This window comes from Belonocnema kinseyi, chromosome 9 (assembly GCF_010883055.1).
Source record: "Belonocnema kinseyi isolate 2016_QV_RU_SX_M_011 chromosome 9, B_treatae_v1, whole genome shotgun sequence".
NCBI classification, from domain to species: domain Eukaryota; kingdom Metazoa; phylum Arthropoda; class Insecta; order Hymenoptera; family Cynipidae; genus Belonocnema; species Belonocnema kinseyi.
Window position 1 is genome coordinate 68,589,870 of NC_046665.1, and position 14,108 is coordinate 68,603,977.

Here is a 14,108-nt window from a genome sequence, read left to right on the forward strand (position 1 = left end):
TATGATCAATCATGCTTTCTATTACAGTTTCTGCAATTTCATTTTTCATGGGCACTAGAACTGTGTACCTTGTTAATCTATCTTGGATACTTAAAATATATTTACTTCCTAATTTTTTTCTCAGGTAAGGGACCAAAAACGTCTAATGCGATTTTTTCTTTAGGATTAATTGGTGTGTTTGGAATAATTGATTGTGCTTGCTTAGTTACTCTTGTAGTCTTCTGCAATTAACAAATAGGGCATGCTTTTACGTAGTTATTAATTTCTTCATCCATATTCTTTCATTCACCAATTTCTCTTGCTTTTTGAATTGCATTTTTCTCTCCAAGGTGGTTGGCGTGAGCTTCTTTAATAATGCTTTTCCTTTCTTCATTAGTTAATTCTCTGGTTTTATTAAAACATACATGGAATCCTATTTCGGGGTAATAATTAAATAGATATTGCAATATCTCCAAAAGTGTTTCTTTTTCTAATAGTGTAATGGTTGGATCACCAAAAATCAATCTTACGATTGTCAATCCTTTACCTCTAAAGTCGGTTATCAATAATGCTAAGTAACGTATCAATTTTTCCTGTTTATAATCAGGCATATCAGATTTTTTTATCTCTTTGAATATTTTACTTTCTGCATTGGATTTAACTGTAACTCTATTATTTGTTATAGAGTTTTCCAATTTTTTGCTGAAACCATTATTTAATTGATTACATAATTTCAAATAATAGGATAATGCATTTTTTATTTAAGAGAATAACATATATTTCTACAAAATCTGATAGAGAATAAAGTATCGTTCAAGTCTGGTGAACCTAGCCAGTTTTTCCATTTTGAATAGAAATTGAAAAATCCAATCGGAATTTTAATAGAACTTGGTAATAATTCAGTTCAAGGGTGGTGGTTAAATCCGACTTTGAATTTTTTTTACAGGTACGGCACTGACTCAATATATATTTTTTCCAAGGAATTTGAGAACAAAAGAAAGAAAACTTGTCGAATACCCGGGGTTTTGCGAGATCCTCAGATCAATAAAATGTTGATAAATCAAACCTTTGTTCAGTAAATCATTATTTTCACGACAAATATTAATTTTGCGAAAGAGAGAAATTATCGGGTAGCAGGCGACAGCATTTGAACGGCTAGAATGGTTTGCAAATTAATTTTTTTAATCATAATTCTGACATCATGGAAGAATTCTCGACAGATACCAAGTTATCGAAGAGCCACGAATTAATTATGGCGCCCCTAAATTTTGCGAAATACGTCCCGAAATGGAAAAAAGACATGTCCTTTGTGTGTGTTGTAACTGTAGTTGTGAGCCACTAGGCTAGCTACGAGCACTAGCAACTAGCCTCGTGGCTTACAATCAGAGTTACAACACACACACACAGGACATGTCAGGTTATTCTTATTTCTAAACGCTTATGACTTATCCCTGGGCTTCGTAACTCTCCTTCTTTCGGAGTCATTTTTTGGCTTTTTTTCTACCATCCTGAGAAATATGATCTCTTTCTCTCTCTCAGATCTTCTAGCTTCTTCATCCATTCTTCTCCCTGACCATTTTCATTCAGAATCCATTTAAGTGTCTCTTCTGTACTCTCCCCTCTCCCTTCGTCCCCTACACACCTATCACACATGCAACCATGTTTCCTGCTTATATCGGCATACTTTAAAGACATTCTTTTCTTCATTCATCCAACACCTGCATGCTTTTACACCCTCTCCCATTCTGAATCTCACTACTCTATTCCATTTTCTCTCCTTTTCAATCCTTTTCAGGTACTCTGGTTTCCCCTTCCCCTTCACCATTCTATATCAGCTGTTGTACCTTGAATCTACGATTCTTTTCCCATATTTTCTCACCTTGCCTTGCCTTCATCTCTTCATCTATTTCCTCCCACTCTGTGCCCCGCTCTTGTACACCACATTCACGCCTCACTTCATATCTCTCCTCCTCCCATTTTGAACACCTTACGTACCCCTCCTATCTTTATCCTTCACTCCCAAACTCCATCTCAAAATCTCTCATGCTAACTTTCAATTCTCTTGTGTTCTGTCCATTCCCAGATTTCCACACCATAGCTTAACACTGACTATACTAATACATCAAAAATCCACACTCTCATCTTCCAGTCACTCTTGAAACTTCTTTATCCTATATCCCATACTTGTCCCATTCCTTTAATCATGCATTCTAATCTCTTTCTCACCTGCAGCTCGCTTCCTCCTCTCGTTTCGAACCAAAAACCTAAGTAGCAAAGCTCATCAACCAACTCGACCACCGCGCCATTTATTTTCTATTCGTACTCTAATCTATCCCTTTTATTTCTGAAACATATCATCTTGGTCTTGTTCAACTTTATTTTTAAACCGTTTTTCTCACATATTCTTCAAACACTCTGAACAACAAATTATTACCTCTTTCATCATCCGCTAATAGCACTACGTCATCTGCATATGCTAGTGAGTATCGTTTACCCGTTCCTAATGTTGTCCCTCCTTTCCCTTTCCTCTGCAATTTCTCCTCTAAATCTGCCAGAAGAATACTGAATATAAATGGGCTCAAAGGACACCTTGCCTTAGCCCCTTTCCTGTCCAGAATTCCTCACCTTTCTTATCCCCTATCTTCACCCTCTTGCTAACTGAGTCAAATGCTGCATTAAGGCGCTTCCTCAGGCTTGAAAATTAGCCCATGTATTACTCTGACAAGCTTTTCTCCTACAACTCAGAATTGTATGATTTCATATTTCAACCACAGACTATAAATGCCTAAATGCAGAACTTAACAGAGCGCTTTTTTCGAAAAATGGCCTGGTTCTTGTTTTATTGCAATTAATTGAAAATTGGTGCATTTTTTGCGTCTGGGAAGTAGCAAACCACCACCGTTAGGGTACTCATGGCGAACATAATTCTCGGGCCACTAGCTGGCTATGAAACAGCGGGTGGTCTAGAGTGTTATTTTTTCGAAGATACTTAAAACATCGTAAACCTAGGATCGAGCCGAGAATTTAGATTGAGTGCCTGTCATGCCTTACTCAACTTTCCTATTATTAGAGATTACAAGTCACATTGAATGTGCTCTTAGTCAGAGTTGATTAAATTTTTTGCTTCAAGATTCACATCATGTGGCTCAAGTTCATTGCTTTTCATTCGATAAATTAAAATATTATTCACAGAAAGCGGAGGAGCCTTCTTTTTCAAGTTGGCGACCTAGTCATAAAATTATAAAATTGAATGGCACAATGTGTACTGTTTATACTATGTTAAAATTTAATAACAATTATTAATATATTTCCAATCGATTTAAAAGCGCCCTAAATATGAGCCAAGAATAAAAAACTACATTTTCGCGTTCATTATTGTTAATTTTTAGCAAATATCCGTCGTCTTTTTAATACAAATAATTACTAGTGGACAATTTGAATATTTTCCATTACTTTTTAAACATTTTTTAATTGTTTACAGAAATGTAAATTATTTAAACAATAATTTAATTCCAAAAAGTGTAACAAACAATCGTATTTGTATTCTTCAAGGCGTAATATACATCGAAGTAATCTTGAACTAGGGTCTTTCACGTTGTGAAGCCAAACCAAAGCTTTATGATCAGTTTGAATTTTAAAGGGATTTCCTAGTAGATACTGTCTCAACCTTTTCACCCCAAACAATTGCTGAAAGCTCCTTGTCGCTAGTGCTATAAGTTTCTTCTGCTTTGTTAAGTGTTCTAGAGATAAAAAGACGTGGGTTTCCTTTTTGTGATAATACAGTTCCTAAACCAAGATTAGATGCGTCCGTTATTAAAGTAAATTCTTCATTAAAATTTGGGAATCGTAGTACTGGTGCATTACATTAAATTTATTTTAATTTGTCAAGGCTTTCTTGACATTTCGGTGTCCAATCAAATATTACTTCTTTTCGTGTTAGGTTAGTCAGAGGTTTCGCTATTGTAGAAAAGTTTTTTAAAAATTTGCTATAGTATCTAGGTAATCCTAGAAATAATTGAATTTGTTTAACTCTAGTTAGAGTTTAAAAATTTATTACTGCTTCTGTTTTTGCTGGATTAGGTAACTCCATTGGCAGCGATCAATTGTCCTAAATATTCTAATACCGTTCTAAGGTATTCGCATTTAGATGGTTCTCATCGTAATCCTAAATTTTTAATTCTTTCAAGAACGTCAACTAAATTCTTATTATGTTCATCTAGTGTTTTACCGAATACTAATATATCATCGATATAAACAAAACATGCATGGCCTCTAATTCCTCTAAAGGCATTGTCCATCATACGTTGAAATTTTGCAGGTGCGTTTTTTAAACCAAATGGCATTCTGTTATACACAAAATGTCCTTGAGTTGTTGAAAATTCTGTAATTTTTATAGATTTTTCTTCGATCAGGATCTGGTGAAACCCTGCACTCATGTCGAATGCAAAGAAAAAATTAGCTTCTCCTAAGTGGTCGAGAATATCATCAATCACTGGGAGAGGGTATGCGTCTTGGTCGGTATCTTTATTGATTTGACGATAATCTACTACCATCCTAAGTTTATTTCCCTTTTTTGGTACAAGCCATAGTGGTGAATTGATCGGAGATTGTGAATGTCATATTATTCCTTTATCTGATAATTTTTTTGTTTCTTCTAAGGTAAATTCTCTGTGTTTCTCGGGTAATTTATGAGACGTCAGGTTATAATTAAATAATGGTAAAATCATTTAATTATTTTTTATTTGATAAATACCATCAGATATTTCTTCTTGATTTTCTATCCAAATATTTCCGTCTTCCTCTGCTGCTTCTGTCTTGCAGATTTTAGAAGTATTTTTAGCGATTTAGTTGCCGTTCTTATAAAGGGTGATTTTATGTTATCTAAAATTAGGAATTTTCATGTGAGGGCGTACCTATGATATTTTTTAATGAAAGGTAGACTAATAATTCCAGCTTCTGGTAGAGGAAAATCGTCATCTACTATATGAATCAGATGTTTTTTTCTTTGCATATGGTATATAGGCTGCTTCTAATGACTGGTGTCGATCATTACCCATGGAAAATTTCTTAAGGAATTTTATTTTTTCAAATTAATCAGGCAATTCGCTCTCCTTTAGAAGGTTAATCGATGCTCCTGAGTTAATTAATAATTTGTATTCTCTACAATTTTCTCTTCTTCCTCTAATGGATAATAATTGTCCACATACTGCTGATACTCTGCTGAGTCATCGTATTCTGTCTGTTCCATTCTTTCCTCTTTTGTCATTACTTGGTTTTTATAAATAATTCCCCTCTTCTTCCTGTTCTCTCGTTATCCTGATCTGAGTTTGAGGTGGTCGTTTGGGGTTTTGAGTATCCTGAAAATTTGGAAATTTAACATAGCATTTCGCTGCTAAATGCCCTAATTTTTCACATTTATGGCAATTCATTTTCGATTGATTGATTGGTGGAATATTTCGGTTAGGTGTTTTAAATTAAAGTGGTGTTGTATTTCCCTGAGACCTAGGTATAAATGTTGAAATTTTTGGCCGTGAAAACTGGGATATAAGTTTATTCAAACTTGGTTTTGTTATTCTGATTTTATTTTTCTCCTTAATCCATATTTCTGCCTCTAGTGTTTCTTGCAAAGCTTCATTTAAACTTTCAGATTTCATTGGCCTTACTTGATTTGAAATTTCGTCAAGTAAATTCATAACATATTTTTTAACTGCTGCCTTTTCTTCCATTTTCAAAGCAATTTTTCTTTCCATTCCCGAACTGTGTTCAGATTGTAGAGCGTGAGTTAATTAATTAAAAACGTTCCTGAAGCGTTGACTATGAATTTGTACGCTTTAAAATCCTTGTCGCACATTTTCTAACTTTGATCTGCATAACTATACTGAAGTGGTTATATTTAGATATATTTTGGCGTCATCTACAATTCGTTCAGTTAAAATATAATCCATAAGTAAATTGAGGTTGTCACACTGCAATCGTGCGCGTTTAACTGTTTTGATAAAATCGTTAACTCCTACATCGTCGTTCCCATTCAAGGTTTCTACCGTTCTTATTATATTTGCGAAGAAATCTGTAAAGGTTTAGAAATACTTTTGAAATATTTGGTAATAATTATGAAATTATTGAAATCTTTGTGAAATCGTTGAAATCTTTTTGCAATCCTTGAAATATATCGGACATTTTTATGAAATAATTGAAGTCTCCCGAGGAAAAATCCTAATATTCGGCAAGTCCTCCCTACATGCTCTGTCACGAAAAATAGAGTTCTACGCGAGGTTGGAGAGAGCTTTTCAGTCCTCGTTTTCCACGAAAACGCTCGAAAATTGCGAATTCGGAAATAAGGCGGCTTCCGCGAGCATTAAAGAGACTTTCGCGATATCCTAAAACTCCCTCCGTGCTCTGTCAAACCGAGTTCGCGCCGATGATTTTAGAGTATTGAGCGAGCACGTTGCGAGGTTTAAAACAAATATTTAATGTTTCACAAGTGCTCGCTAAAGCCTCTTTAATGCTCGCGGAAGCCTACTTATTTCCGAATTCACAATTTTCAAGCGTTTTCGAGAAAAAACGACGACTAAAAAGCTCTCTCCAATCTCGCAGTATTCAGAAATTTGCGAAATCTTAAAAATACTTGTTTAATATTTGTTAATATTTGTATAGTTATTGAAATCTTTGGGAAATCATTGAAGTCTTTGTAAAATCTTTTAAATCATTTCGAAATCTTTGCGAAATATTTGAAAACTTTGTGAAACGTGACCAATTATTTTAAACGAAATTAATCAAATACTAATAACTCAAACGAATGTTTCCTACCAGACACAAAATCAAAGGATAAATTTAAAATGAATTTGTGAACTCAAGGTTGGATCGTAGTTGCTTTCGCTGCCCGTGGTTCCTTTTGTTGAATGTCTGCAGCGCAATGTATGTTGTCTTATCTAAATTATTAAATAATTGGTCGAATAGTTGACCAGTAATCGGCAATATCTGAATACAGAAATGAAATAATCAATTACCATGGTCGACACAATAACATTACTTACTAAAATATCTAAGTTTAAGTTAGAAAATATTTTTAATCGGCAAACATGTACCTATCGCAGCAGTAGTCGTAAAATATTTAAACCGATTTTCTTAGTAAAACAATTTGTGAAAAGTTGAAGAAATTGCAAGTGAAGAGTCAATCAAAATGGTAACTATTTAACCTAAAAATATAATAATGTGTGCTATTCCAAAGAGTTTTAGTAAACGATGGTCCTATAGTATTCGATTATTTATACATTTTTTATGAGCTTTTAATTTATAGATTAATATTTCCGAACAAATTTCTCACTTTATAATCCCAGAAATCCTCATATATTCTGTCACAGCTGTACAAAAATGTATTGCTTTTATGGTAAAATTGTATGTGGTCAAACGTTTAATGGTCATTAGAGTAATCAACTCCCATCGTTTAGTTGTTATTCCTTCCGCATTTTTATATGAAAACAAAATTCGTGGGGGAGGGGTTGCTAGCTTCACATTGCCCCAAAAGATTAAAATATCTCACTTTTTCTTTATAAGGCTGTTTCGTATTCATTTGGTAACTTTTGGTAGTCAACTCTCAACGTTAGGGAGTTGATAGTTTTGTAACTAAACGAAAAACAAATAGTCAAGGTCTTCCACTTCTAAAAGTGGTAGGAAATTTAAGAAAAATAAGTTAATTTCAGACGGGTTTCTTGGTCTAGAAGAAAGTTTTATTGGTTTCAATTTAGCATTGGATTTACTAATTATTGGATATCTGATATACAATGCTCAAATGAAACAAACAAAACATTATTCTAAACCAAGAAATCCGTTTGAATATAACTCAATTTTATGAAACTAAAAATTTGTTGGTCATAACGTTAACCTTTGTTTTTTCAATTATTCAAATGATTATCTATTCTCTAACGACGAGAAAAGACTACCAAACATCACAATGCGATCCCCAAACGATTTATAGAAGAAAAATGGATGATTTATCATTTTTGAGTCATATCCCATTACTTTTAGAAAGACGGCTAAAATGAAAAAGTTTATGATAAATGAAAAGAATTCAGTTAAACCCTTAAGATCGACTAGCAGCATCTTCGTATCTTTTAGAATGAAATATTTTTACAAAGCGAAGTGACTGAAAATTTGCGAACAATTTAAAATTGAAATTTCCAAATTCTAAATGATCTCAAATGGGGAAGAATGGACATTATCGCACATATTCTCTTCTAGTTGGAATATATAAATTCCTTATAATTGCACCTTTCTTTAAAAAAACTGATGGTAACTCTTCTGGATCATGAGATGTTTATTGTAATTTTATTGGGACAGTGGAAAAAAATTTTTTATGGACATAAATGGCCAGACGGGTCCATTCTTCATTAATTTGCAGGTTGTTTTTTTTTTTGGAAATGGCCGTTAGTCTTTCAGGCATCACGAGTAAATGCGGATATTTCAATCCAACTAAAGAAAAATTTTTTAATGAATAACAAATTCTACTATTTTTGTCTAAAATTTGGCTGACACCATTTCTTTTAAGGAAAAGAAAGTTTATGATTTTCGGAATAAGTAAATTAATGAAGGTCTTTTTTCGTGATTCGTAATGATTAGCTATTTGAAATCATTTATGTGCAATTACAATAAGCTAAAAATAGCTGCTGTGTAGCAGCTTTTTAAATAATGTTTATAAACAAATTCACGTTGCGACCATTTTTTCATGAATAGGCCTAATTTTTATTGCACAATCAGCTAGAAATGTCTTGACAAAGATTGCTTGCTATCATACTTTTTATATTGCAAAAAATTATTTGATGTATTAAACGTTTTTCATAAAAAAATGCACAGTATGACCATGTTTTCATGAATAAGCTAAATTTTGTGTGGAATGATATATAAAAACTTTACCAGGGACTTCTTGCTGTCATATTTTTTAAATTTCAAAAATAGTTAATTGTATAAACAATTTTTATATAGCCATTTATAGCTCGTTTTGACATTTTTTCATGAAAAGGCTTTCTAGTTTATTGCACAAAGAAACTAGGCCTACTCTTTTAAAAATGTTTTAAATTTCCATTTGTTTATAAAAATTTCTTAAATAGTAAACCGTTTTTTGTAATTTGAAAAAGTTGACAACAAGCATTTTTTTCAATTTAAAAAAAATGACAACAAGTAGTCTCTGATAAGACTTTTTTAGTTCATTCCGCAAAAAATTAAGCTTATTTAAAAGAAAATGAAGAAAAAAATTGAAAATTATTTTTAGTTATCTATTACACTGATTAATGCCCGATTTTAATAAATTTAAAGGTCGTAAAATAAATGGTTTCGTAATAAAGTTAGACAAGAAAAATGTTGTATTTTGTTACTAAATAACAAATTTTCCTTTAGTTGAAATGAACGATTCACAGTTACTCGTTATATCACAAAGATTAAGGTCATTTATAAAAAAACATCAAAATTAATTAAGAGTTTACTTTTTGGGTGATTTTTTAAAAAAAAAGTGTTCTTTTCCCCACTGAACGACACTGATAGGTCAGCGTCGACAGCGGCTGCGCACGATCCCACTAAAATGACGATATCTCGTGATCCAAAAAAGTCCCCATAATTATTTTAAAATGAAATGTGAATTTTTTAGGAATTTATATATCTTAATTAGAATGAAAATAAAACACGTGCATATTGTCGAAAAATTTATATTAAAAAAATCTTGTGACTTTTTAATAAAAATTATCAAAATATTTTCTTCTTCATTATGATCTTAAAGCGTATACTTCCATCTAAAATATTTCCAAGTTTCATTAACATTCGTTTCAAATTTTCAGAAGTTTTAACAATTCAGAAGTATGTGATGCCAAACCTGAACATGACGTAACTGCCGTAATCTTGAAAATTTGTTAAAATCCTCCTGACGTAAAAAATTTTGCTTAACACTATAATTTTAAAAAGTTTTATTAAAATAAAAATATGACAATGCCTACTTAACTCCTGATATAAGATCCTCCGGTTTATGATATTCCTAGAGCTGATGGCATCAAAAGTTTCTCGATGAGAGGAGTCGCGGGGCTTAAAGAGATGATGTGCTCCGTCAAGCGCGACATAAAACTCGATGGCCACACTCAGCGCCTTAGTTGCACCGGGTTGCGTCATAGGTCCAAATCGTAGAGAAATAATTCATGTGGCCCTGCCTCTTTACGCTTTAATTCATTCGATTTAGGTTCACTCCCAAGGTACGCCATTCTCGAAACCGGTCTTATATCGGAAGGTGAGTGTGCTACAAAAGTTTCTCTAAGACTTTTAGGTCAATTATAGGACTAGGGCTTGTAATAAGGAAAGTTCAGTAATAATACGTTAGAAAAACAAGTTGTCGAAACTTTTATTGACTGTCCAAGACTTTAAATTTTTAAAACTTTGTATGAAGTATTGCTTTTTAAATCTTATGATGGTTGACTTGGACCTTGTACCTAACATTGCACAAAATTGTTTGAAACTTGTAGTCTATCCTAAAATCTTAGATAGTCTAGTCAAGTTTTGACCTCTTATTTGTTCCGTGTAGCCCTGAACGAACTGGAAATATATCAGTCGTACACAATATTCCGTAATAATAGACATTACTTACATTAAATACTTAATTACCAAATTTTAACCGTAAGAACTTATAAATGAATCATTTTCTTAGTTTTAGCAAAGAGGTAAAAAAAAGCAAATTAGTTGAAAAGTGCTAAAAAATACTAAAATAATAATAATAATTTAGTTACAAATTTTTACTAATAAGTTAATTAGTGGCTCAATAAATTATGGTATATCATACAATTTAATTTTGCTTCAGTCTGCTAACCCTCCCAAATTCGTAATGGAAAATGGAATAATGAAAAGCGAGAAAGTGGTCTTTGAATCAGGAAATGCTGATTTGAGGAAGTTGTTTCTTGAAACTCTCAAACGTAAACTGGAATTTGTTGGACAAATGAGAATTATTATGAATAAGAGGTAATTTATGGATGAGCCCTTAGTTAATTAAATAATTATCACTTAAAATGATTTTTCTAACAGATAGATGAAATTACTGGTGAAGAATCAACATATGGAAAAATGGCAGTTAACAGTGTTCTTTGCGCCTTATGGTTAAGAAAGCAAGGATTAAAACCTGCTGACATTGTATTCACCTGTACTTTCAACGCAATGTATTCCTACATTCCAGTTTTGGCCACATTTTACATTGGAGCAAGTCATCTTTTTGTTAAAAAATCAATACATGTTGGTAAGTTTGAAAACAATTTTTTTTATTCTAAACCAATCTATTTAAATTATAACATTTTCCAAATGGGAAATTATGTAAATTGATCTCGAAAGATACTGTTTCCCTATTAGTTCAAAAAAGTCAGAGAAAGAATAAGGAAAAAGTGAAAGGTTTGTTTTCTCTCTCTGTTTTCCTTTATTATTTATTTGTATCCAATAAGCTGAAAAGGAGGTACAGTGTAATCTGGATTTAGTGTCAGTCTTGGGACTATCGGTGATAATAAATCCAGAGTCTCGGAACATAAATAGTCAGCGGCGTATGAAACGCTTCCGGTGCGTTTTATTGTGTGGTAAAAAATATTTTGTAAATAGTTTTTCTAATACAGAGACAAGGTTAAACTAAATGTTTAACCCAAATGAGGAAGAAAGGTTGCTGTTAAACGTTAACGTAAATGTGTTCCCTGCTTACGTAATTTAAACTTTTGCGGGCCGTTGAGCATCTCGTTTAACATTAGAGCTTTGTCTGGAATAATCGGTCTAGATACTCGGTCGCTCGCTTGATTGAACTATTCGAAGACACCTCCGAAAAAACTTCGCAAATATTAGAATAATTGTCTACTAAAAACACAATTTTCACAATTCTCACATCAACACTTGAGAATTGGGTTATAACAATCTACTGTGGGACAACGATGCTTGAAGTCGATTGGACCTCTCCTTCTATCATATAAGATAAACAGAGAAGATCCGATTGTGTTCTAATGACAGCTCATGCTTTTCGTTTCGAAACGATCATACTCTCTCTCTCTCTCTCTCTGTTTATCCAATACTTCTGTCTAACATATTTTATTGAAATGAATTGATTTTTATTGTTTTTTTTCATAAGCGTTGCTCCAATAACTTCGAGATACTACTTCGTAATATATATTCGCGTGTCAGATGGCACTGTTTTCAAGGTCAAAGACTGGCTCATTCGATCGCCCGAAATAACCCGATCAGTCCCATCGGCTTCAGTTTGCTTTAGATATTGAAGACCCATTGCTGGTCGACGCGAGCTCGCCATTGTAGTAGGTAGGGCGTTAGCTTTAGCGCCACGTTCCTGGTAATTCTCGGAAAAACTAAGTCGAGGATTATTAAATCCAGGTTTTACTGTAGTTTGGATCTCTAATTTTCAATTGTGAATATTTTTTATGATTTGCTTGCATAAAATTAATCATAAGAAAATAGATTTTATTTTGATCTGAAACAAAAGTAAATATTTGATTTAAAGGACACATAGAAATCAAATATGAAAAAAATGGTAATTTTTTCTATTTGACGTTCCCGGTGATCGTGAATGATAGAAAAATTGTTGTAATCACCTAAATTTCATAGATTTAAAGACTTAAATATATTTCATCACGACACAACATTATAAACTCAAAAATTAAACATTAGAAACTCCCCACAGCATGAGATATCTGCGGGATTCCCTATTTATCTCCCAAAATATCATGGGCATATCCTAGGAGATCCTAGGGATATCGCAAATATTATCCTACAGGGCGAAAATCTCGATATCCCTGGAATGTACCGAGGATATCTTAGAATATCCTCAGGATATCTCATTAATGTTTCAAATTTATATACTAAGGATGTTCCTAAGATATCCCAATTCTATAATTTAGTATATTACTGGAAATTTAAATATATCTACTGCCAATTATATTTATATTCAATCGTATCCATAAAATAAGAAATAATTTAACAATATCAGATATTTACCAGAAATTTGATACAAAGTACAATATTATAAAGTGCAATAATAGTAAAATACTGGGATTAAAAGTGATGTTTTTGATAAAATTTCATTCAAGCATTCCAAGAGTAGAGAATGCTGATGAGAAATGTCATCATTTTTTAAAAATGGCAAAATTTTTCTTGAATCTCCTGAAGCCAAAATTTATTTTCACTGAAGAGGAGGAAGTCGAATTGCTATTAAAAGCCGTAAATGAAGAAAAATTTGCAACAAGGATTGTCGTTTTTATAAAAGTAACAGGATTAGACGCCTTGAATGAGATTCTAACTCAATCAGAATCCAAAGAAGTAGATAATTTTTATTCTATTCCACCCTCGAGTCCGGATTAAAAATGGTTTATTCAGTTTAACTTCGGGAACAACTAAGGCACCAAAGTTAGTTTTGTATTCCTATAAACAAATAATGGAGTCTTTATTAACATGCGTCGCCAATGGAAAACAAAGTGAAGTTGTTTCGATGGTTTATTTACCAGTGCAATGGTTCATGTCATTCAGAAGAATGCTGACAGACATACTCATTTTCGCAAAGAGAAGTATTGTTAAGGAGACGAGTCACGATTTTCGGAAATAATGGTTTATAAAGTTGATCCATGAAGCACCTTTTAGGTTCTCTTTTCTCGCGAACTGCACAAGTACAAAATTGCTTCTCTAAGAGTTTCTCTTAGAAATTTGAATGGGAACTCGGATTAAAATTAATCGTATATTAAAACTCAGAATAATGTTTTCGAAGTGGCTCTACGAGACACTTACTAGGTACTGCTTTCTAACGAATTAAACAAGTTTAAAACTGCTGTTCTAAGAGATCCTATTAGGATTTCTTATGCCAAATCCTGATCAAAGCGACTTCACAAGTCACTCCGGACCAGATAAATACCAGTCAGAAAACAAGTAGACATCCACTTAGGTTTCACTCAGAACCCAATAATGCATTACAAATTCCACATAAACACACATTAGAGTCTAGTCAGATCCACATCAGAAGTTCTTATGCTCTAAATACGGGGGTGGATTGATAAGTTTCCGGCCTGACCAAGAGATGGCGCCACTAGGCCTACCTTGAGGTGGCGTTCTATAGTACCATCCTTAGATAGCTTGTA

General features: G+C 32.9%; 1 protein-coding gene across 1 annotated transcript in view; it reads left to right on the forward strand.

Annotated features, from left to right (window-relative positions):
* The first annotated feature begins 10,846 nt into the window (after positions 1-10,846).
* LOC117180586 overlaps positions 10,847-14,108 on the forward strand; it is an 11,603-nt gene continuing 8,341 nt past the window's right edge. The window contains exons 1-2 of the mRNA XM_033373080.1: positions 10,847-10,965; positions 11,029-11,236. Coding sequence (XP_033228971.1) covers positions 11,068-11,236 — 169 coding nt within the window. The 5' untranslated portion in view covers positions 10,847-10,965; positions 11,029-11,067. The remainder of the gene's footprint in view (positions 10,966-11,028; positions 11,237-14,108) is intronic.